This window comes from Vulpes lagopus, chromosome 2, assembly GCF_018345385.1.
Source record: "Vulpes lagopus strain Blue_001 chromosome 2, ASM1834538v1, whole genome shotgun sequence".
Taxonomy (NCBI): Eukaryota; Metazoa; Chordata; class Mammalia; order Carnivora; family Canidae; genus Vulpes; species Vulpes lagopus.
The window spans coordinates 62,033,656-62,061,136 of NC_054825.1; the positions used below are offsets into that span (position 1 = coordinate 62,033,656).

The following is a 27,481-nucleotide window of genomic DNA, read 5'->3' on the forward strand; positions in this document are numbered from 1 at the left end:
CAAGAGAAATATCCTCATATATAAGAAAAAAATCTGTCATGTACAATAGAAAAAAAATAGTCCCATTAAATCTTCCTCTCCTAGATCATATTCAACTTGGTTAAGTTAGCTAACCAAGACTTTTGGGTTAGTTTACCAGTTTGTGAACCCGGCTTCTTCTTTTTTTTTTTTTTTTTAACACTAGAAAATAAGATATTTTACTGCATGAACTCTTGATAAATAAAATAAATATTGTTAGAACCATTTGCATTCTAGTTTTCCTGTAGGTAAAAAGAATTCCCCTCTCAGAGAGTGGTTCATGTGTCTAATTTTATGTTTTTTTACTGTTAAAGATAGGTTTTGTTTCCATAGAAATAAGAGAAGAAATAAAATATCTTATTTCTTCCCAAATTAAAGGAGAACATTTGCCTTCCCTAAATTAGGACTCAGGATTTTTGTGCGTGTCTGTGTTTTGTCTTTAATTCATAGGTACTGTAATCTCTATAGAACCAATTACTATTTGGCCAATTTCTTTTTGGCAGCCATCCAAATGACTAATTTCTTTATAATTATTTATTCCAACTTTAAAAAATGGTCTCAATGCAAATATTTTTGGATTTACAATTTCCTGTAGAAGGTCCAATATCTATCTCCAATGATTAAAGCAAAAAAAAAAAACAAAACAGGAAAACAAAAACAAAACAAAAATAAAACCCACGCCTTACCCAAGTTATCGAGTTCAACCCATTCTGAGAAAGATTGCTTTACATTGAGAGATGACCATAAATTCATAAGGTCCATGAAGCCAGAATTCGATGGAAAGAAAGAAGACCTTGCCCAAGTAATCATACTCTGATGGGAAGTCATTACTAATGTAGCATATTAACAGTTGTTGAAGAATGAAAACTGCACCTATAGTGAGATCTAATGAAGTAAAATATTTCTTACGGGGCAACTCTGTCAGGAATTAAAGCCAAAAGGAAGTGATGTTACATTAAAAATCACATCTAAGCACCCAGGTGGCGTCTGTCTTTGGCTCAGGTCGTGATCCTGGGGCCCTGGGATCAAGTCTCGTATTAGGCTCCTTCAGGGAACCTGCTTCTCCCTCCGTCTATGCCTCTGCCTCTCTCTGTGAATGAATCAATAAAATCTTTACCAAAAAATCGTGTCTATTAAAATTTTATAAAATTATAGCCAACATTTTAAGTGAAACAAATGAGAATTCCAAATTTTAAATAGTATTTTTTTTTTTTATTATTTATTTATGAGAGTCACACAGAGAGAGAGAGAGAGAGAGAGAGAGAGGCAGAGACATAGGTAGAGGGAGAAGCAGGCTCCATGCACCGGGAGCCCGACGTGGGATTCGATCCCGGATCTCCAGGATCGCGCCCTGGGCCAAAGGCAGGCGCCAAACCGCTGCACCACCCAGGGATCCCCCAAATTTTAAATAGTATTATACTGGGTTTGGTTAACACTGAGAGATTAAATACACATGAATAAATGCGTGTGTTTGTGTGTGTGTGCACGCATTGAAACAAGCTATAAGGATATATACTGAAATGTAGGTGACAGAATTAGTAAAGATTTGCTATTTTATTCTTCATATTTATGTTACAACCTCAAACGAGTATTTTAAAATATCTAGTAATTGTAAATAATCCCATTTCAACTCAGGCTTCAAGGCAGAATATTGACTAAGAAAATCAGCAGCCAGAAACCGGTAAGAACCATCCTCAGGCAAAGCAGTAGCAGAGCTTTTTAAACAGTAATTAAATTCTCTAGTTACAGCTTAATTCTTTAAACTCTGACCCATCAAATGGAAATACTGCGAGACACTCAGTATTCACATTTCCTTTTAGTGATTTATTATGAATTATGTAACCTACTTCCTTTGCCATATTGATGTTTCATTTGTTCCTGAATTAAGATCCCAACCCTATTCACCTTTGAATTCTATTACAGCAGATGAACAAACTCTAAGTTCAAAACCCAGGGACAGTGCACAGCAACTATTCCCACCTGTATTTTTAAGGACAATTTAGTTTTGGGTATCAGGATTAAAAAAAAAACACAGTCCCCAGTATTTCACTATTAAGTTTTCTCGAGGTTTTCCTTTATAGTAACTGGGCCATTATAAATTAATGACAAAGAAGATGGTAAAAACAAGAACAAGGTATCAATTATTTTATTAGTGGCACTTTTGAAAAAGGACAGGAGGTGAGGAGGAATTCAGGCACTGGCATTTAAGGGCTGGCTGAAAGAAGACTTTGTACCGTAACGGATCAGAGAACCAAAGGGCAAAGCAATTCCTTGTAAGACAGACATGTTTTCCTGCCCTGCCTTCAAGCCCCCCAATTAGATTATGAATACCTCAAAGTCTTATATTTTATCTTTATATCTAGTATTTTCTTCACAGAAAGTAATGTTGCAGAATTATTTTAATAGCCATTTTAAGAATTATTAAATACTATTAAAATTAGCATTAATCAAAATTAATGATGTTAAAATAATAAAGGTAAAAAAAACCTTTCGATAAATACTTCAGTGTCCATTTTACTGTGAAATGAGAGACCACTTCCAAAGACAGAGATTAGGAGATCTATACAGTATCACTTATATGTGGAGTCTACAAAACCAAACTAGTAAAAAGAGAGTAAAATGATGACTATCAGAAGCTAGAGCTGAGAGAACAGGACAGGTTTTGTTTAAGGGCAAAAACTTGCACTTAGTAGATACATAAGGCCTGCAGAGCTAATGCACAGCATGGTGAATATAGATAACATTATAATAATCATCTAATATGTTGAGAGACTAGATCTTAATTATTCCCACCACAAAAAAAGAAATAATTATGTGATATGATAGAGGCACAACAGTAATATTACAATATATAAAGGCATCAAATTGAGGTTTTGTACACCTTAAACTCATATGGTGTTATATCTCAGATATACTTCAAATAAAAATAGCAGGTAGAAAACTGGAGGATCAAATGGCTCTCAAAAATAGGAGAAATGTATAAGGTGTGTAAGAGCATGTATGCAAGATGTGTGTGGTTTCTATTCACCTTTTCTTTGGTTGACCATATATTTTTTCAACTCTGACACATTCTTCATTGTGTTTCTTAGGACAAGGATTTCTTTTCCCTACTCCTCCACCAAATGAACATTTACATGTCTTTCAAGACCCAGATAAAATATCACCTCTGAATGAAACTTCCCTGGGAGTTGGTTTTGTTTTTATTGTTTTTCATTTTTCAATCCCTAGTACCTATAGCAAGTAGATATTCAATATTGCTTATTAAAAAATAAAGGAAATATCACATCATTCTTTTCTCTATGTTCTTACCAATACTTATTTCTTATCTTTTTGATTTGCCATTCTGACAGGTGCAAGCTATATCTCATTGTGGTTTTGATTTATATTTCCCCGATGATTAGGGATGTTGAGTACCTTTCTTGTGTGTCTGTTGGCCATTTTCAGATCTTCTTTGGAAAATTGTCCATTCAAGTAGTCTGCTTACTTTTTTTTAACATGTGGGAGTTTTTTGGTGCAGAGGTTTATAAATTCTTTATATTTTGGATATAAGCTCTTATCAGATATATTATGTGCAAATATCTTCTCCCATTCAGTAGGTTGCTTTTGTTGATAGTTTCTTTTGCTATGCAAAAGCTTTCTATTTTGTGTTGGCAAGGATATGGAAGAAAAAGGAACCCTGTGTACTGTTGGTGGGAATGAAAACTGGTACCTCTACTGTGGAAAACAGTATGTAGGTTCCTCAAAAAATAAGAGATAGAAATACCATATGATACAATAATTCCACTACTGGGTATGTACACAAAGAAAACAAACAGTAATTCAAAAAAAATATATGCACCCCTGTGTTCACTGAAGCATTATTTATAATAGCCAAGATATGGAAACAACCTAAGTATTCACTGATAGATGAATGGAAAAGAAGATATACACGTACACACACGCAAGCACACAAACACAAACACACTGGAATATTACATAGTCCTACAAAAGGATGAGATCATGCCATTTGAGATAACATGTATGGATGTAGAGGGTATTATGCTAAGTGAAATAAACTGGACTGAGGAAAACAAATACCATATGGTTTTACTCATATGTGGAATCTAAAAAACAAATGAATAAACAAACAAGAATCAGATATGTAAATACAGAGATCTGATGGCTGCTAGAGGAAAGGGGTGCGGGAAGACGAGCAAATGAGGAAGAGGACTGGAAGTTTAAAGCTTCAGTTATGGAATGAAGAAGTCATGAGAATAAAAGGCACAGTACAATACTATTGTAATAGCATTGTATGATGACAGATGGTAGCCACACTTCTGGTGGGCATAGCATAACATATAGAGTTGTTGAAATCACTATGTCGTACCCCTGAAATTAATGTAACATTGCATGTTAACTACACTAAAATAAAAAAAATAATATTATAGATAAGAGTAATAACACTCTTCTTTTTGTTGCTCATTAAATACTAACAAAAATGCATGTCCAATTAATGGTATAATTAGGTAACTGAAATTGCATCAGTTGTTTGAAATGAGAAATAGTCTATTTGGTGTGTTTGACATTTGACATTTGAATAAAGACATTATTTTCCCAAGTCAGACTTTAAGTGGTGACATGCATTTTTTTCTTCTTAAACTTAACTTGTCCATGAAATAAAGAAGTTGTATGCCAATGACCTCTAAAGTAAAATTTAAGTATTAAGAGTCAAGATCTGTGATTCACTGAAGTTATGCCATTTTATTTTCTTTTTAAAAAATGACTTTTTTGTTTGACTGAAAGAAAGCACAAACAGGTTGGGGAGGGGCAGAAGGAGAGGGGGAAGCTGAGCAGGGAGCCAGATACAGGGCTCAATCCCAGAACCCTGAGATCATGACCTAAGCTGAAGCCAGACACTTAACTGATTGAGCCACTCAGGTGTCCCAAAGCTATGCCGTTTTCATTTTACTTTCAAGGGTAAGGTGTACCAGGTATGATGGAGTAATAGAACAGGCTTGGAAAATATCTGCCTGATTCAAATTTTATTTGAGCCACTTACTAGCAGCATGACTTTGGGCAAGTTATGCAGTTACATTTAGTCTCTATATCAAATCTATAAGTTAGAATTGCAATAATTATCTTTTAAAAATGATTACATATGTAACATTTAGAAGGGTAATGGGCATTTAGTAGGTTTTTAATTATAGCTAACTAATGTAGCTAGTTTTATCACCCAAACATATAAATATCATTTCTCAAAAAAAATAAATAAATAAATAAATATCATTTGTCTTTAACAGTAAAGAACAAATTACTGCAGATACAGGAAACAGTAAAAAATTTAGTCTAGTTATCAAAACAGGAAATTGATTAATTGATGTATGCTAATGTGATAAAATTTCATTCAACTATTAAAAATACTGTTTTAGGGATCCCTGGGTCGCTCAGCAGTTTAGTACCTGCCTTTGGCCCGGAGCGCAATCCTGGAGTCACAGGATTTAGTCCCACGTCAGGCTCCCAGCATGGAGCCTGCTTTTCCCTCCTCCTGTGTCTCTGCCCCCCCCCTCTATGTCTATCATTCATAAATAAATAAATAAATAAATAAATAAATAAATAAATAAATAAATCTTTAAAAATTTAAAAAAATAAAAATACTGTTTTAGGTGAGGTTTTATTTGGGGGCTCTCTATTCTGTTAATCTATATGTCTTTATGACACTGTCATACTATTTCATTACTGTAGCTCTGTAATTTGTTTTACACCTGTAACAAAGTTTTAAGCATATGGTATATACTATTGTTGTCTATACGTGTAATGTTGTGGAACAGATGTCTAGAATTTATTTCTCTTGCTTAATTGAAACCTTGTGCCTCTTGATTAGTAATTTGCCAAGTCCTTCTCTTCCTAGCCTCTGGAAACTACCATTCTAGGGTGTGATTCTATGGATTTGACTACTTTGGATACCTCATTTAAGTGGAATCAAACAATGTCTTTGTGTAACTGACTTATTTCACTTTGCATAATGTTCTCAAAGTTCATCCATGTTGGTGCATATTGCAAAATTTTCTTTTATAAGTTTTAATGATATTCCATCATGTATATATTACACCTTTGTTCATTCACCTATTGATGGACATTTAGGTTCTTTCCACATCCTGGCTACTACCAAATGCTACAATGAACATGAGAGTTCTAATAACATCTTTGAGATTCTGATTTCAATTTTTTATTTTAAGGTAAATACCCAGAAGTGGGATTGCTGGATCGTATGGTAGTTCTATTCTCAATTTGTTAAGAAAAATCCATACTGTTTTCCATAGTGGCTGCACTATTTTGCATTCCCGCCAGCTGTGTAGAAAGGTTCACTGACAAGGATGCCACAGCTACACAATGGGAAAGGATAGATAGGAACAGGGACTACAGAGAGGGGGTCCCATCCAAAAGGAGCTTGAATCATGGAGGAGGCTCAAATAATGGTGGTGCTGTCCAAGGCAAAGAGAGAAGTAAAAAAAAAAAAAAAAAATAGTAGGCTTCTCCTGTCCTCCCACCTCTGATCTTATCCAAGAGTCTTCTCACAACTAAACCTAGTGAGCAAGAACATCTGGGAAATGTAACCTTTCGAGTTGAATGCCCTGAGATACAGAATAAACGTCAGGGAATAAATGGAAGAGCAAACAGGCCAGCACTTATGCCAAACTTAGGTTAGAAAGTACCATAGAGACATATGTAAAACTACATACTTAGCTAGAAGTAGTTCTGTGGTTCTCATTCTTATTCCTTTCAGAACTTCTTTGATCTTCTCTGAGAGGCCTAGCATTTGCATCTTGAGAGTTAAAGCTCTTATGCTAAAAGCATTTTTTCTAAAGTGTTATCCAACTTTCTTACTTCAGGAAAAGAAGTGATAAACATTTTTATACTAGGTAGCACAATGAATGATTTGTAAAGAAAATTATGATATAAAAATACTTTGGAAAAAAATAATAGTGCTTTATAAATATGAACCATTTTTATCATCACTAATATTCTATAGTCATTCTTTATAAGTAGATAGATGCTTTACAGACTTTTAAGAAAAGATTGAGTACCCCTTTATCAATTTTCACTACAATGAACACAATTCATGTTATTATATATTTGTATTCAGTATATTACTTATTAAATGTCATTGTCAGTATTTTAATGCAAACATTATTTACTATTAGTGTTTACTTTTAAAAGATTTGGCACATTATTTTCTCTATATAAATGTATCTAACTTGAATTGTTACAAATGTGGGATTATACTATACATACCATTTGGCATCTTGACTCTCAAACTTAATATATCATGTACATCCAGACATACACACATGATTGCATTCTTTTTAGTGATGTGATATACTGCATTATATGGATGTGCCCTAATTTATTCAGTTTATGCACCCCTATAGATAGTATATGGGCATTTAGGTAGTTTCTCATCTACTGTTACTGCACTACACAGAACACTTTGTATGTATATTTTCATGAACTTGTAAAAAATAGTTTAGTCTGACAAATTATTAAGAGTGCATTTTCTAGGTTGGAAGTTGTATATATTAATCACATACACATCTGCATATAGATACACATAAATCACTCCTGTATTACTAAAATATCCTCCAGAAAGCATGTATGTGTTTACCCTTGTAACTCTTTCTATACTCTCACAAATGCTGAGTATTGTCACTTTTAAATCTTTGCTAATCAGATAGGTGAAACCTACCTTTTCATATTATATTGGCTTTAGGGAGCATATTTATATTATACATTAAGTGAAATGTGTATATACAGTATTTGTGCATTGCATTCCTCCCCTCCATACTAGTCCATCTGAAAAGGAAGAAAAAGACAAAGAAAAAGAACTAATAAAAAGTGTCTTTTTCTACACCCACCTCATCCTCCCCCTCCCTCCTGCATATTGAAGAAATCCCTCAAGAACTTATGACTACTTCTGGACAGAGAAAAAGGATTCAACTAAATAGCCAGAATTTATCTCTGGGAAGATAACAGAATCAGCCACCATAGTTTCTATGGCACCTAACTTGCCTTTCTCTTAGATTCTCTCCCTTACTCTTTGCTAGAAAAGAAGAGTTGCTGTACTCCCAAAAAACTTTAAAGCAATGATGAAAATGTCAGTAACAGGTTGCAGTTACAAAAACTGTCTGATCAGACTTTATCTGAACACTATCCTCGGGCAGTAGTAACAATCATAAAGGTAAATGATATTAGCTAACAGCCCTCTCATTCCAAATATCAGCAATACAGCACAGCTTATGGAAGACTTTTGCAGTGATCACCAAGGAATTGTTAAAAAAGAGAAGAGATGTTAGGAAATCTTACATTCCAATTAACTTTTCTACTTAAATCTAAGCTTCAATCAATTATCTGGAATGGAGTAACCAGGTTTAAGAATTCATAAATACTAACATTGATTATACTGCAGTCCTCTCTGGAACCCTTTTGAGCTGGATAATACAGAAAATGTCAAAAGATGAAATCCAAAAAGAAAAATAAAATACCATGCCATTGCACAAACACAACAAAATACCTGACAGCATCCATGATATTTTGGCATCTACACTAGCTAACCTTTACCACTAAAATGAAAACTCAAGTGTCTTGAAACTAAGTGGAATTTATGTAATTACAAAAAGCTAGAAGAAAAATTGAGCCAAGCATCTGTTTTCAAACTTTCCAAAGTTTGAGTAATAAATATAAAACAACTCAATTTGGTCAACTGTGCACACAATTTAGATTAGTAGAAAAAGTACAAAACAACCACTATCGACCAGATAAAAAGTTAAGATTGATCATTCAGGTAAAATTTTAATAGAAAATATTATTTTAAATTGAATCATATGAAGTTGCCATTTCTATAGGTCAGCAGAGTTGAATATCAGCAATTTCATATGACTCAACCTACTAATAACCAATTTTATTTAACCAAGTTTTGTCTGTGTCCTAGTTTGTACTTGGCAAGTACAAGACATTCCATTAGAGGAGCACCTGGGTGGCTCAGTCAGTTAAGGGTCCGTCTTCAGCTCAGGTCATGATCCCAGGGTCAGGCTCCTTGCTCAGTGTGGCACCTGCTTCCTTCTCTCCCTCTGCCTCTGCCCCTCCCCCCACTCGTGCTCTCTGTCTCTCTTGCTCTTTTTCTCAAATAAATAAAATCTTTAAAAAAGAATAAAATTCCATTACATTAGAACAACGACAACTAGTGCATTCACAAAAACTTGCCTGATTATTAATCAAGATACTGACAAATGGTATGGGAGGGCAAATTAAATACCAAATAATTTAATAATGAAATTGAGGAAGCCAGAGAGATCTTCAAGATCTATTAAATTTGATTGATTTGACCTGAGTTTTGTCCTTAGTACTATGTGGACAAAGTGAAAAAGGATGACACAATCTTATCATAATAAAAATGCTCAAGAGGTTACATTTACTGCTTATTTTAGTGCTTTAACCAAATCAAAATACATTTTGTCCTTTTTGTCCCTTCAGGTCCAATTCTAATCAAAAGAAGCAAAGCTTTTCAGGTAGAGATATAACTGAAAAAAAAAACCCCACAAGCCTATCATGAAGACTAAAGGCATCTATAGAATTTTCATCAGGCAGGAAAACAGATACTACAGATGCTAATAAAAAATAAATGTTTGAGTTCACCAAATGATGCTCTAGTAGCATACACAGAAAAGAAAGATCTGTTGTTGGAATTTCTTGGAGAAAAAAATGTCATTGAAGGAATAGAAAGAAGGGAGAAACCGGGCTAAACAATAGTGGAAATGAAAAATAAAGTTTATAAAAAACATTTTCACTGGTAGAAATTAACTTTAGAAATTAAAAAAATAATTATTAAATATAGTTATAGGCTAACTTTTTACCAAACATTATTTTAGGAGGTTCTCTCCCTCAAAAAACTCAAAACTTAGTACAACACTAATGTACATAAAAGACACGAAAATCATTATGGAATAAAACAAAAGACACCTAAAATGCTGTGTGACTACTGGGGCAAAAAAACATCAGTGAAGGTAGATGTCACATTCTTTTGAGTAATGCCTTATTATATACAAATCAATAGGCTATGAAAAATTTACAACAGTATTACCTACTAATGAGCCCCTCCAGCAGCCTCTAGTGAAAGAGTCACGTACTTAAAGAATGTGGCAGAGGCTAGGGTTTATACCAAACCTATAACTTTAGGAAAGTCTGAGACTCATTTTTTTGGCTGCGAATGTGAAGTTAGAAATGTCTATGACATTGAGTTTCTTTAGAATTTTAATGCTATTAAATGTGTAGAACATTGTAAACGATATATCGACAGGACACAAGGGGTGGTAATGATGGAGGTCATGGACAACACCACTGTTGTGGCTGTCATCACCACCATCATCATCTTATAAAATCAATTCTGTATCACAAATTTATAAGTGTAAATGCATAATTAATGTAGTACCGTTAATAGAGTGATGTAATCAACTTTTTTCAATGACATTTTACTTAGTTTATTGAGGTATAACTGGCATATAAATAACTGCATATATTTAAAATGTGTAATTTACCAGGTCTGAGCACACATATTCATCCATGTAAGCACCACCACAATCAATATAATTAACATATAAATCACCTCCCAAAGTTTACTTGGACTTCTTGCAATCACTTCCTCTTATCCTTTCCCTTTCTCAATCCCCAGGCAACCACTGATCTGATATCTTACATTATTAGTTTACTGTTAGTTTGTTATTTTCTTTTTCTATAATTTTATATAAATGGATGTAAACTATATACTTTAATTCCTTCACTTAGCTTAAGATATACTCATGTTGTACATACCAATATTTCATTTCTTTCTACTACTGAGTAGTACTATCCATACTATCCATATGCCAGAACTTGCCTATCTATTTACATACTGATGAACATTTGGGTGCTCAGTCTTTATGTATTGCAAAGCAATCTGCTATATATTTTCATATAGGCACATATTTTCTTTTTAAGAGACCAGCAGTTTTCTGAAGTGGTTTTACCAGCTTATATTCTTAACCTGCCATAGTGTTCCTTGCCAATACCTGGCAATAAAAGCATAAAAGTCTAAAGGGGACAACCAGAAGTTTTAATACTATGTGTGAAGTATAATATCACTGATAAGTTGACTGTGATAATTTTATGATATATACGATACTATCCTAAAGCAACTACTGAAATAATAAAATGAGATATAATTCAAAGTAAATCAGATATAATGATTGGTACAAGAAAAAAATGCAGAGAAGAAAAAAGAGACAAATAACTTATTCTACTAATTATGGAATGGTGTTTCATTGTAGTTTTGCCTTCCTAAATGATTAATGACACTGAATATGCTTTCATATGGTATTTTGCCATCAATGCAAATGTTTTGTGTGCACCTCAAATTAATTAATGGGAGCCCTGTTGTTCTTGGTGAAGTGTTCTAAGTAGCAGACCTATAAGTAATAGACCTACTTGTGTCTTCTTATTTCTTGTAGGCTGGATATTGTTGGATCTTGTGTTTTTTTCAATATGATCATCTCTGCCTTTTAAACCTGGTATTAGACTTTCTACATTGAATGTGATTATTGATGTGTTTAGGTTTTAATCTATCATCTTGCTATTATTTAATTTCCCTGTTTGTTTTTTTAAACCTCCTTTGTCTTTTTTTCTGTTTTGGATTTATTGAGTATTTTTTAATAATTAAAATTTATCTATTTTGTTGCTATGATATTTTTGTTCTTTTTAGTGTTTATAGTACACATCTTTTTTATAGTACAAAGCTTTAAACTGTCATAATCTACAAACAATATCATTTCCTTTGTGCACAGTATAAGAACCTTACAACAGTATATTTCCAGGACTGTCCTCCAGACCTTTCTGCAATTGTTACTATTTTTTAGTTATTACATAAGGACTAGTTGTTATTGTGTTTAAAATATTGAGTAATCTTTTAAATAAATCAAAATAATAGTTTATTTTATTTGTTAATGTAGATAGTAGTATCGCCAATGTTCTTCATTTCTTTTTATTCATTTATATAAATCTACATTTTCCTCTGGTATCACTTTTCTTCTGTTTAAGAGACTTTCATTGACATTTCTTATACTGCAGGTCAGAAGGAAAGGAATTCTTTCAACTTATGTATGAAAAAGCCTCTTTTTGCCTTAAAAATTAATTTGTTAAAAATTACTTTGTTGCCTTAAATTTTGAAAGTATTTCCCCTAAGTATAGAATTCCACTCTGACAGTTTTTGTTTCAACAATTTAAAGAAGTTGTCCAACTATATTATTGTAATATCATTTCTTATGAGAAGTTTGCAGCAATCTTGTTTTACTCTGTATATATTGTTCCTTTTTCTTTCAAAGCTTTCATAACCTTCTCTACTTCCTTGGTTTTGAGCATGATGATGATGTACCTTGGTGTCATTTTTTCCACTTTCTTATGCTTGAAGTTAAAGCTTTTTGCGTCTGTGGGTTTCTAATTTTGATAAAACTTGCAAAAAAATGCTATTATCTGCTCAAATATTTTATATTTTTTCTGTATTCATCCTTCATTTTTCTCCTTTATAAGACTTCAATTACATGCTTGAAGTGGTCTCTATTCTTTTTTTAAAAAATTATCTATGTTTCATATTTTTCTAATATTATATCTTTAATTATCTTTTCTTCTGCAATATTTAATCTGCTGTCATTCCTAACTAGTGAACTTTTTGTTTTACATATCGTATGTTTCATTTCTAGAAGTTGAAGGTCAGTTGTTTATTTTCAATAGCTTCTTGCCTCCATTTAACCTTTTTCTCAAGTGGGGTTGTTTTGTACTGACTTTGCCATGATTCTCTTTGGGTGGTTGGTTTGAACAAGTGGCACTAGTGGGTGAATTTGTGTGGAAAGAGCCTTTACTGTGCCAATAGAAAAAAATTAGTCCTGCTTCTTTGCTTTATTTGTTGGATGAATTCTTTAGAAACAATCTGTTGACCTCCCCGAGCTTGAACTTTCTCATCTGTCAATGACAGCAACAATGCTTTGTGAAGCACTGTGAGGTATAATACATGTGATCGGAATTGAGGTACTATAAATAGTCACACAAATATCAGTGCCTATAATTATGATATTTGCAATTATTTGGGTTTTAGACTTTCCTTCCTAGACATTTATATTTCTTCAATAAGGCACTTGCCTATCTAGAACTTCTTTTGCTCATCATGCAAATATTATAATGCTTTCAACACCCTCTATATAGAAATAAATAGCTATCCTATTGTCAAGCCCAGCCAAGATGACAGCACCAAGCTGAACTGCCCCTCCCTCTCCTAATTTCTGGGGATTGGATCTCCCTCCCCCAGCTGATGATAGAAGCCTCAAGCAACATTTCTACTCCCAATTAGGAAAAATCAGAAAACAAAACCCCCCACAGCTCTGTAAAGGGAAGCAATCATCTTTCATAATTACCTCAGTGTCTGTAGCACATAGAAGACTGTCTCACAAATAAATATTTGCCCGATGAATTATTATTCTAAAGATAGAACTAGTACTAAAAAAAAAAGGCCAGAAAATTGGATTTTACACTTTATTTTTCTGGGTCACTGGAGATCTGTAAAATTCCAGTTTGGCTAGATATAGGACTAGCATATTGATCTCCTTTTCCTGCCTTTAAAATGGTTGTCCACACATGTGGTATACCCAAGAGGTGGGAGGATGAACCAAACAGAGGCTGTTTAGAATTTTAAGATTTGTGTCTTGAGAATGCTGGACAGATCCAGATCATTTTAGTGCCTTGACTAGATATATTCCACTCAGAGACAACTGCTTTGACCTATAGGGTCAAATAAGTCACCAGCAGACCACCAGGATTTCTCTCCTCTCCTTTTCTCACACAAAGCACAACTGATGGGTGTAGGTGTAAGGTGTTCTTATCACAGCCTGCCTGGTACTTTATAAGGATGAACTGAAAGAACAGGTTAAAATTCAGAGAATCTTCTTGGCAGAAATCTGTGAATGCTAGAGTTGAAAGACATATGGTCACAGGACTGAGGCTATCTATTATGGGCCACATGGGGACTAGTGATATGCAAAGTTACTGAGTAATGATCAGGAATCAAACCAGAGTATGGAGGAGAGAGGGAAGAAGAAATAGCACTAGGAAGGAGGGCAGGAGAGATCAAATGCTAGGAGAAAGAGAGGGAGAGGAGAAACAAGAACGAGAGAAAGGGAAAAACAGATACAGATGAACAAACTGTCAGAGAAAAATAGAGAGGAATGACAGGGCCTAATTTCTGCCATTTTGGAGTTCTTATTTACTTTTTCCTGGATTCCTGCAAGGACTTTCTGTTCTACGTAAAAATCCCTTTTCCGTGGTCCAGTTTAAATGTGTTTTTTTTTTCTTCCCACCAAGTGGCATCCTTACAGAATAGTTCTCATTGCCCCAAGGGTTTGCTGTTTGTAATCTAACTGCTCCCTCAAAATTTTGGAGTTTTGTTTGAATTTTATTTAATTCTCACTTTGAAACTAAGTAAAAGGCCTTCTGTAGCTTGGCCTATGGAAGAGCACAATGCCATCTCCTAGGATATGTACTGATCTGAAATTTTACGGTTTGTTTACTGGCAATCAATTCTCTTTGGGGGCCATAAGTTTAGTTAATTCAGCCCAGATCTCCTTCCATATACCCTTCCTCTCCTTGTAATAAGACGCTTTTTTTCTGGGATGAAGCAGTGATAAAGTAAATTTCTTCTATTCTACTGGTTCTGCTGTGTGGGGATCTATAATGGCTCAATCTCATTTACTAAGTGAAAGGCTGTATTGGTTATTATATCTCCCCATTGCCAGGCATATTCATAATGTAGACAATGATTAGTAAACATATTCTAACCCCACAAAGTGTGACTAAACTCCTTGCTCTAGACAATTGTGGAACAATCTTCCTGACAAATGACTTTCTGATGCTAATACCATCCTTGTAATCTAGCTCAGACAACTGAGGAAATACTTCCTTCCCGTGTAACCCAGAAACGGCCTATGCTAGTAATCTACGCAATAAATCAAATCACTTGATTACATTCAGGCTGTCATTTTAAAATATTAATCTGCTACACTAGGAGATATTAGTATTTAGTTACAGTATTTAAATAAGCTATCTCCTATAGAGTTTGGTTTATGCTTAATTCATGCTCAGTTCTAGGCTGAACAGCACACAGCATGGTCGAGAGCCATGGGCCTGGCTCTGTGTGTGCCATGCATTTGGTTAGCTGTGAATTAAACATGGGCAACATTCTTCAAAAGGGCCAATGCAATTATGTTTCTATAAACAGCAATTTTACAAGTTTCTGGTGCTTATATGTTAAGAGTTTGCATGTATACTGCCTCTTAATAAAAATTTTATTGAGTCAAAGTGGAGAGTAATTATTTTCCCTGCACTGCCCACTGTGAGACAGATTCACAGAGGCTAAAAGGTTTTCTGGAGGTCAAAAAACATGTCAATCCAGAAAAGTAATGGAACTTAAGTTTATAAACTAGTAGGCCAAAAAGCTTATTAGTATAATGTGAAGTTGCTCTTCAAGTCAGTACTTTCCATGGACTTTGTAAGTACAGGGATTTTCATAAAATGGGCCCTCAGGAAATGTGGGTAGAATTTAATTGATACCCACAAAGCAAGTGGAGGTGGTTGTCCAGTCAATTACAGAAGGTAAACACCACTGCTGTGCCTATTCAATACCACCATAAATAAATGAGAGTATGTCTGTACTCTTATTATAGGCATTGCATTGACTAGCCTTTGTTATTAAAATAATTCTTTAATGCAAATTAAAAATATAATTAACAGAGGGACACCCTCTTGCCCTGTTGGTGGGAATACAAACTAGTAAAACCATTCTGGAAAATAGTATGGAGGTTCCTCAAAAAGTTAAAAATAGAATTATCCTATGATCCAGCAATAGCACTACTAGGTATTTACCAAAAGAATACAACAGTACTAACTCAAAAGGGTACATATACCCTGATATTTAGAAGCATTATCTACAATCGCTGAATTATGGAAATAGCCCAACGGTCCACTGACTAGTGAATGGATAAAGAAGATGTATACATATGCATACACATAGTAGACTGAAGTATTACTCAGCCACAAAAAGGAATGAAATCTTGCCATTTACAATGACATGGATGGAGCGAGAGTATTACACTAAGCAAAATAAGTCAGTCAGAGAAAGACAGATACCATGATTTCACTCATATGTGAGATTTAAGAAATGAAACAAATGAACAAAGGGAGAGAGCAAGAGAGGCAAACCAAGAAACAGACTCTTAACTACAGAGAACAAACTGATGGTTACCAGAGGGGAGATGGATGGGGGGATGGGTAAAACAGGTGATGGGGATTAAGGAAGGCAATTGCTATGATGAATACTAGGCATCACATAGAAGTATTGAATCACTATGCTGTATATTAACTAATTGGAATTTTTTTTTTTAACTAATTGGAATTTAAGTAAATCTTAAAAAAAAATAAAGAAATAATGCATGCCTACCAGATTCCCTCTAGGAGAGAATCAGCATGAAGGTTTTATTTCATAAATTAGCAAAAACAAAGTACCATCAACTATATAGTCTTCTAGAAAGAATAGTATCTACATCATATAAATGTAAACTTCCTAGCTCCAAAATTTCTCATTCAAATAGGCAGACTATATTGCCATTTTCTCTCTAAAACTCACTGGAAGAAATTTACTCCTTTTCCTCCTGAGGCAATGGTTTACAATAACCATTTCATTAACTATAGCATAGGAAAATAAAATCAAATGTCATAATTATGAAATGATCAAATATATAATTTACTAGGGTCAAAAATAACAAGTACCTTAGATTTATTTAATACTTTATCATTTCAAAGCACTTTCATATACCTTAATTAATACACATATGATGCTTTAAAAGTTATGTGTGTTTACAACCCCTCTTAACCCATATTTCTGCCAGAGCTCAAATGGTCACACCTTTGTTCTTGGCAAACACTCTCCAGAGTGCCCCATTCTTAAAATCACACAACATCTTGGTCTTTTGAAGATGAAAATGTCAAAGGTTTTTTTTTTTTTTAACTTATGTTAAGAGAGGTAAAATTAAAAGTGAAATGACTTAGCATTAATCTTTTGAGGATATCAAATTGCCATTAATGGGGTGATTATTAGGCTTTCAAAAAATTCTAAAAATTTCATTTGAATTTTCATTTTATAGCTTTGCACCTGCCTGCTTTGTTCAGGTCACAGCGTTTTTTCTAAGATGATACTTTAGGTGTTGGAAAAAAATCCTTCTTTATTTTTATTTGCATCTTCTTTGTGGCTTCAGAATAGGGGATGCTTTATAGTCTCAGCTCTCCTACAACCTACCTGAGATTCAAGTGTTTTATCAATAAAATGAGGGAGTTGAATAAAGCAATCTCTCAGATCCTGTGCCAATTTAAGTTCTGTAATTCTTATTTCAGTAATAATTTCCTATTAGAGCATCTTTGTTCATTAGTCTTTTCTTGACCTCACTATTCAGATTAGAACTTTTTTTTTTTTACATGAAAACATTACTGCCATGATTGCTGTAAAGTCCTAAATCTTACCACAAAGGATGTCATCATGTTACTAATGCTAATACTAATTCTCCCATTTTTAATGCTTACCAAGTACCATGAAATCTATATACATTATCTCAATATAACAATCGTGTGAAGTATGTATCACTATCCCAATTTTTCATATTGGAAAAACTAAAGATCAGAATTTAATTCACCAAAATGCAAACTATAGTTATACTATTAATAATATAACTTATTTTCAGAATGTCAGGATACTGTTTTACACTCCAGCTCACAGGGCAGAACTGTCAAGGTAGTGTGGGAGGCACGGGTGAGCTCATGTATGACATGTATGCATTTTTCAAAATCTGCACATAAATTCACCATGAACTCATTTTCTCCTGCAAAGAAAAATCCTTATAAAGAAGATAAATTCTCAATTCTCATGCCATTTCATGGTAAAATGAAAGCATTCAAGGTAGATTCAAAATAGTATTTCTGGAACCAGTGATGTAGAATCTCAATATTAAGAATGGAATCAGAGTTCTAGAAACTGACAACAAAAAGAGTTACTGTTAAAATTTAGGCATTTGTTTTTGGTATTCTAGAGGGGATAAATAGAAAATATGTGTGAGTGTAACTTAACAGTCACACATATTTTGTCAGTAAGTAAAAAATATTGTGCAAAAATTATGCAAATTATATATATATTTTTTTACATGAACAGCAGAGCACAATGGGTTTGAATTTGAATTTATTTTTCCTTGAAAACAGTGTTACTTAAAAAATAGATATATTGTCATTGCCATTGTAGATAATGTCTGCTGTCAAAAGAAAAACAGAGGCATATGGTAAATTATATGAAAACTGCCCCAAAATACAGATAATCCCTATTTTAGCCATCTGTTCCACTATACTCTTTTGTGTACTTGTCCTAATAATTATAAGGCTTTCTATCTTGTTTGGTGGGAACAAATGCTATTTGTGACCTAGATGAGCCCCAGGTACTATCATACCTAGATCTTTTGGGTGGCCCCTACCTTGTTTGTGGGTGGTTTCCTCACATACATACACTTATCATTATTCAGCTGATTTCTCAAAGGAACCCATTACAAGATTAAAATTTTAAAGTATTTCCGCTACTGTGTCCCTTTGGATGGATGTTTTATCTAAACACAAGTAACTGGCAACCTATGGATCAAACATCTCTAGAAGCTGGATGTTGCTTGACATACCTTGTATGGTTCTCATATTGTTTTATTTCATTTTATCAATTACATTCAGATTTTTCAGACTTTCTAATTGTAGTCCACAGACAATAATGGACTGGAAATATCCTCCCACATGAAAAATCACGAAGTGAGCAAAGTATATGGTTTTCAGTATACTGGAGGTCTGTCAAGGAAGGACACTGGTCCCAGGGAAACAAACAAACAAACAAAAAAACCAAGGTGAGCCTTATGATTACTTCAGCTAACTGCCTTGAGGTAGTTTCGATGCCCCCGTCCAAGGAAAAGGAATTCAGGTGGAGTCCACTGGACTCTGGATGGAGAAGACAGAGCCAAAATCCAGGAAGACCCAGGCAGCTAAAGGCCAAAGACATAATGTCAAAAAGAAGAGAACTGAACAGAAGGAAAACTTTGACAGTCTGCAGAGGGTTCCTCTTGAGCAAGCAAGTGAGTCATGATAAGCGCACACACTGAAACGCCTCAAGACCTGGTGAAGATGCATCAAAAGGATTAGATTTAGAAGTGCTCTGTGCTCACAAAGACCAGATATCGTGCTTGCTTCTACCTGGAAGACCTGAAAAATGTATCATTTATGAGTCAGAAGGCAGAATAATACACAGCAGATCTTGCTTCAGTGTTGAGGAAGAATCAGTGCGAAGCTGAGCACGATTTCATTTCCACTCAACAAATCCTAAAAGCAACATCCAAAATCCAAAAATCAAACTGTTTCCATGTAATTTACCTATGTTTCAGAGCAATAATGTTTATAGGATGCCAATAATACCCGTCAACTAATGAGGTGATATTTGCAATGTCTGGCATCCAGTATAAAATACCAGGCATGTGAAGCAGCAGGAAAATATGACACATAACGAAGAGAAAAACTTATCAGTCAAAAGTGACCCAGATGTTAGAATTGGCAGTCAAGGACATCAAAACAGTTACAAGTTTTACATGTGTCCAAAAAGTGAGGTAGAGAAAGTGTCAAGGGAATAAGAAGACAAGTCAAGATGGGGAGAATAAATTTTCAAAAGGCACATATAATAAAGGACTGTTATCCAAAACATTCAAAAGACTTGCAACTCAACAAGAAAAAAAAAAACCTTATTAAAAAAATTCTTCTTGAGGGATCCCTGGGTGGCGCAGCGGTTTAGCGCCTGTCTTTGGCCCAGGGCGCGATCCTGGAGACCCGGGATCGAATCCCACATCGGGCTCCTGGTGCATGGAGCCTGCTTCTCCCTCTACCTGTGTCTCTGCCTCTCTCTCTCTCTCTCACTGTGTGCCTATCATAAATAAATAAAAATTAAAAAAAATTCTTCTTGAAAACCTCACTGAAGAAGACATACAGATGGCTATTGAGCATTTGAAAAGACGCTACACATCAAATGTCTTCGGGGAAATGCCAATTAAAACAATATACCACTACGCACCTCTTAGAATGGTCAAAATCTAGAACACAGACAATATCAAATGCTAAAGAGGATTCAGAGCAACAGGAATTCTCATTCATTGCTAGTGGGAACTCAAAGTGGTACAGCCGCTTTAAAAGACAGTTTGACAGTTTCTTACAAAGCAAAATAAACTTTTACCATACAATTCAGCAATTATGTTTGTTGGCATTTACCCAAAGAAATTGAAAATTTATGTTCACACAAAAACTTGCATATGGATGTTTATAGCAGCTTTATGCTTAATTGCCAAAACTTGGAAGCAACTAAGATGTTCTTCAGTAGGTCAATAGATAAATAAACTGTGACATATCTAGACAACAGAACATTATTCAGTACTAAAAAGAAATGAACTATCAAGCCAGATAAAAGACAAGGAAGAAACTTAATGCATATTACTAAGGAAAAAAGCCAAAATGAAAAGGTTATACACTGTATAATTCCAACGGTATGATGTTCTTCAAAAGACAAAACTACAGAGACAATAGAAAGATCAGTGGTTGTCAGAGATTCAGGGAGAAGCGGGAATTAATAGGTGTAATATATGATTTTTAATGCAAAATACTCTGTAGGATACCATAATGATGGACATATATCATTATTTAGTTGTCCATACCCATAAAATATAAACCACCAACAGCAGCCATAATTAAACATGGTCTTTGGGTGATAATGATATGTCAGTATAGGTTTATCAATTATAAAAACACATACTGCTATAGTGGTGGGGGGAGATGTTAGTAATAACGGGAGGCTATGGATATGTGGGGGGTGGAAGGTGCTGAGGAAATCACTACACCTTCCCCTCAATTTCTGTGTGAACTTAAAACTTCTCTAAGAAAATGAAGTCTTAATTTAAAAAAATGTTAAGTAGAGACACAGAAGATACAAAGACCTAACTTGAATTTCCTGAGATGGAAACTGAAACATCTGAGATAAAAAATACATTATCTTGGATTAAAAACACATTAGACATGACAGAGGAAAAGGTAAAATGGATTGAAACACATAGCAATAGAAATAATCCAAAGTGAAATACAGAAATAAAGGAAAGAGAGAGATAAAGAATAAAAATAATAAACATACCATCAGTGGGTTGTGAAACAACTCAGAATGTCTAATGTATGTATTAGTGGGAGCTCCAAAAAGTAAAAGGAGAAAGAATATTTAGGGAAATAGCCAAAATGTTTCCAAATTTGAAGAAAACTGCAGACTCACAGACCCAATTGATTCAATAAACCCGACACACAAGAAGCACAAAGAAAACCTCGTCATGGTACAACATAGTCATATTGTGCAACTGGTAAAGAAAACATTGTCTTAATAGCAACTAGGGAAGAAAAAGACCTGCACAGAGTGAAAGATGAGAGCAACGATGCAAGAAAAACATGTAAACACAGATATGATGGAGAAATATCTTCAAAGTAATTAAAAATAACATTCAGAATCATACAATCATCTAAAAAATGCAGTAAAAGCACTAGACAAACTACAATATCCGTTTCTGATCAAAACTGCACATACTGGAAATAAAAGATGACTGTCTCAACTGGATAAATGGCATCTACCAAAAGCCTACAGCTCATTCCATAGTTAATCAAGAAAGGAATGTGTTCCATCTAAGACAGAATAAGCCAAGAATGTGTGCTTCTATCACTTCTACTTGGTATCATATTAGAAATCTTAGCCAGAGCAATAGGACAATCAAAACTGTATCAGGTTTCTTTTTGTGTGAAAAATGATAGCAGATTCTAAAATTAATTTGGAAATAATTCAAAGGTTCTAAATAGACAAAATAACTGAAAAAAAATTAAAAGTTGGGAGACTAAATCTAATTTTAAGACTGATTATAATGTAAAATTGCAGTAATCCTGACTGTGTGGTGTTGGCACACATATTGATAAATAGATAATTAGAGCAATCTAGAAATAGACTGATCAACATCCATATGGATAGCTCAATTTTACTAAAGGTGCAAATGCAATTTAGTAGTAAAGAAAGGATAGTGCTTTCAAAAATGGTGCAGGAACCAGTGATATCCGTATGCAAAATAATAAACTTAGGCCTATAACTTCTTCTACCATATTAAAAATTACCTCAAAAATGTAAGATGGCCTGAATGTAAAATATAAAAGTATAAAAACTTATACAAATACAAAACACAAAAACAATAAAAATGGGCAAAATAAACACTTAAGTTATTAACTTAACTAATAAACACTTAACACTTAACACTTAACTAATGGGCAATTAACACTTAACTGTCCATGTCCAGATACATGGACAGTGCATGAAAGATTCTTGAAACCATTAGTCATCAGAGAAATGCAAAATAAAACCACTATAAGATAACACTACACTACACACATGTAAGAATTACACAAACTTAAAAGACAACTTACAAAGTGTTAGGAGGATAAGAAGACTGGAACTTTCATACACTGGTGTCAGAAAAATTATCTTAAAAATTAAATCTATTCATAACATATGTTTACAAATTTTCAAACAGCTTTATTTTTTAATAGTTAAAAACTAGAAACAAACAAATATCCCTCAAAAGGTGAACACATGAACAAACTTTAATATTTTATTACAATGAGGGATGCCTGAGTGGCTCAGTGGTTGAGCATCTGCCTTTGGCTCAGGATATAATCCTGGGGTCCTGAAATCAAGTCCCACATTGGGCTCCTCACAGGGAGGCTGCTTTTCCCTCTGCCTATGTCTCTGCCTCTCTGTGTCTCTCATGAATAAATTAATAAAACCTTTAAAAATATATTTTATTACAATGAAATGCTACCTAGCAATAAAAAGAAATGATCTAATGCTAAATCCTGTTACATGGATAGATTTCAAAATAATTACACTGAGTGAATCAAACGACACAAAAGAAGAATGCATACTGCATGCTCTATTTATAGTAAAATCTTCAAAATGCAAAATGAAAAGTATTCTACAGCATCATAAAGGCAATCAGTGATTGTCTCATTGTGGAGAGAGTTAAGAGCAATACAAGGTTAGGGATATGTTCATTATATTGTCAGTGGTGATGGCTTCATGGAGGTATCTGCAGGCCAAAACTTAGTACTATCTATTAAGTTTTGTCTATTAACTAAAATTGACTTACATTTTGTCAATTTTACTTCAATAAGCCTGATTTTAAATTTTCAAACTTCTATCTTCTCCTGAGAAACTGGGAGCTCTAGCTGCATTGCATCTGCATAATTATGTGGCCATGGAAGCTTTATTTTTCTAAGAGTCACTTGCTCTAAGCTTGCCATAGTCCTGTCCTTTTCTGTTACCCTTAACCTTCTTGATTCATTCATTTGACTGCTTTAGAAATTTGAATTTATGACCATCAATTGATTTCTTGACTTCTGTTAACAAACAAAAAAATATTAAAATAGTATCTTCCATCAGCGTAAAGGCAGGAACTAGCCAAACTCATTCTATGGTATCCCATTATTTGTTCCCAACTGATTTCCCAGACCTATGTCTGAATACTCCTTTCATCAGCCCATATATACAAAGCTCTATATTTCTTACTCACTGTTGCCTACATTCCCAAACAAGCCTTATGTGTTGAGTTTGCTCTCTTGGGCATGTTAACAAGATCCTTGTTTACACCATTGGTATAGAAAGGAGGGAAGAAAAAGAAAGCACTCAGGGTTAGGAATTTTCATTTCTATCAAATGCTAATTGGAAGGCTTCTTAGGTCTCTAGGAAGAAAAGAACCTATGCCAGAAAAATAATTTCTTGCTGTTCGGTACAAAATATAAGAGGTTTAAAAAGGAATGAATTCTCAAGAAATGAGAGGTTGTAAAAGTTATCATCAACCATTTCATCATGGTTTGGGTGTGATGGGCCAGGTGATGCCCCAAATCTTTCTACTGTCTTTAGTCCTAAATCTTCAGATGTTAAGATATTGCTGAATCAAGCCAGTAAATTCCAACTTATGTTGGGTCAACTGAAATTACAGATAGTATTTTTAATCTTTTTTCTCCTGTAAAGTCACCCCAACCATGCCACCTTTTGTTTGAAATATTCTTTTTATTCACTTGCTTTCAAGATAAAGAAGAGTAAATATGAATATTAAGTGCCTTTATAACATTAATTTCACTTTTCATAATTTCTGTTTAGATAGTATTAAATAGGAGATAATGATTGCTTCTATATTTTGCATGCCTGTCTTAAATTTATTCCCACATATATCAATACTTGTTATAGTTTCACATTATATACTTACAAATAAAACTTCTCATCCCATACTGGGTTCAAGTTTCCAAAAATGGTTTTAGTTCTTCTTTTGTTCTTTCCTACTTGAACAGTAACATATGGGTCACTTGACCCTGTTTTGTCTTTTGCTTGTAAACCTTGTGCTGAAACCACTGAAGTAAATGAAAATAGACATTTTTAATATAAATATTTCCTCAAGCAAAAAAAGGAATAATGAAAGACAGATTTTCTAATACTTTTCACTCATGGTTTGCTTTTATTGTCATGAACATTAGGACTTAAAAATATTTAATGAAAGGATGAAAACACTGAATATTAAAACATTCCTTGAATATTTGCTTTCACCTATAATAAGTAGTAGCTATATATATACACTTCTATAAACATACTAGCTACGTAGTTATATGTATTACTGTTTACATTATAGAGAAATAAAGATGCACATACAATATACAAAAAGTTATCCAACACAATCAGAGGTCTATGATTTAAAATTTCTATTTATGAATTTGCTGTCACTGTTCATCAACTCAACCTAGTTAAAAAAATACATCTTTATTTTTTCTTGTAAGTACCATATGAGTAAATCAAGAGGCTTGGTAAACATTAACACAACATATGTGCACTTGCTGTTGTAATAAGCAACTCCAGAGGTACATATTATTAGACATCACTAAGCTCAAATTGTCCTGACTCAAGAATCAAGTGTCTGGGGAATATTGATCAAGGATTAAGTAAAATGATGTGTTTTCTCATTAAGAAAAACTGACTAAAGAGATTTGTGACTACTCTTGTAATTTATCAGTGGCAGGCAGCTCAAAACTAATCTCCCATAAACTTCAGGGTATCGATGAGTATATTGTAAAAGAGAACTTCTTCCTCTAGAAGAGCTATCAATTAGAACAACAAACAGACTGAAATTACTTCAATTATCTAGTATATATTTTAGAAATTTGAAGTACCAACTATACTTCTTGTCAATATTGACCAGATTTAAGAATTGTACTTATTTTACCTATAATCATTATTATTAGCAGTGATTTCTAAGACATAAAAATCTCAATGTGGAATCAAAATTTTAAAGGCAACTATTTTTACCTGTAATGGTTATTTTTGCTGACCACTTAGATGTCCCATCTAGTACACTCTGCTTGGCCGCTTTTGTGTACTGCACAAAATCTTCTTTAGAAATCTGAAACATTTCCTGAATTACTTCAAATACCTCTGGCCTGTTTTTCTCCCTAATCTTCATTCTTTCTTTCATAGCTGTAATAATGGTCTGAGTCTTGTCTTCGGCACCATGCTTAGAACTCTTTTCTGCTGCTCCTATAATGGAAAAATCAATGGTGACATCAATGCACATAAAGTTAGTTTTTGACAGCTCAAGAGAGGGAGAAAAAGAAGTAATAGGAGAATGAATAAATGCTTTCATTCTGAAGAGTCAGGGTACCTTGTTCATGGAACATAAATGTTGCTGGACAAAATATCTAGGCTGAGATTCCGAACCAGCCTTTGTGTTAATGGCAAGTAAATGGACTTCCATGATTCCCAGTTTTTTCAGTTGTATTATTTGGTTAAATCAAGTATTGTGCAAATATGTGCCTTGAATTTCCAAAAACAAAAAGAATGCACTCAAATATGGTATATACCACATGCAAAACAAAATTAAAAAATAGGATATATATGGCAAATGTCCCCCAAAAAACAGTATTTCAAATACCGCTGTTCAAAGTGCTTAATTATTTTTAATGAAGGAATTTATTATTTAAGTGCTTAAATTTTTCTTGTGAAATAAATACCAACACTCTCTGTTATACATTGAAATGCAGGGTAAGATTTTACTTGGAATTTAAGTGATTCTGCTATTTAAAAAAAGGATTTGGAAACCACTGTGCTAGATGACCTCTAATCTAAACACGTGACCTGAACTCTCATTTTGTGATATGGCCATAGTTTCCAATAGTCTAAGTTCTTTCTACTCAAAATCCTTTTTGATTTCCAGGATTTTTAAATTAAATTAATTTTTTTATGACTGGTCTCAACTTTCTGGGTATTTTTGTTCATAATGCAAATCCTTTTGGCAGTGAGAGATTACTAAAAGTCCATTCCTGGATCCCTCACCTTCTCTAACTACCAGCCAGATATTTTCAGTGCTCTGTGTGGCTTCTGGGCTATGCAATGTTTATACAACAAGCTGACATTGAACCATGATTCCAACTCTCATGGCTTCTTAGTTAGTTTGAAATGAGAAAGCAAAACCCCATGTACCAGTGCTGCAAGAACTGCCACTGCTGACACGAAATAGGTTTTGGTGCTGAACAAATGAGATGTAGTTTCAGAATAAAAAACAAAACTCATGTTCATGGCTAGTAACAGTTCCAATTTTTATCCACATGACTGTAAATATTCCAACTTAGAATTTTTTGAAATATATTTCTAAATAGGCATTCTAATATATCTGGTAGAATGTTCAGAGATTAAATAAGATAATTTATCTGCATGATTTCTACCACAAAGGAAAGCCTCAGTAACGTTCTCTGAATCTAAGTCTTTGAATGTTAAGTGCAATTTAAGCAAAGAAGCTAAGAAAAAGAGGAAAAGGTCAGCTGTTAGCTTTCTTTATAATAAATTCATATTCAATTCAACAGTAGTACTTTAGTGAAAATTTTGATTATTTGAAAGTATAGCATTTATTTCCTAAGTGGAAAAAAATTCATTCATAATAACCAAGGTGCAATTAGAGGAAGTTAAAGGGATGAATATTCTAATGGTAAAAAGAGCAGATTCCCTGTCTTTATCTTAACAAAAAACAAAACAGAACAAAGCTTTGAGGACTTAAATCACATTTAAGAGAATGCTAAAAATGAATGCATTACATTTAAGTTAATTTGAAAGGACATTCTAAATGCACTAGTCATCTGTTAAAACAGACCCTAGAACAGCTACACATTTGTAAATTGCATATCCTTAAACAATTAA

General features: G+C 33.8%; 1 protein-coding gene across 1 annotated transcript in view; it reads right to left on the reverse strand.

Annotated features, from left to right (window-relative positions):
• The window catches only part of UNC13C (unc-13 homolog C), a 586,599-nt gene that overhangs the window by 303,424 nt on the left and 255,694 nt on the right, over positions 1–27,481 (reverse strand). The window contains exons 12-13 of the mRNA XM_041745721.1: positions 25,601–25,828; positions 24,513–24,654 (exon numbers count right to left, since the gene is read on the reverse strand). Coding sequence (XP_041601655.1) covers positions 24,513–24,654; positions 25,601–25,828 — 370 coding nt within the window. The remainder of the gene's footprint in view (positions 1–24,512; positions 24,655–25,600; positions 25,829–27,481) is intronic.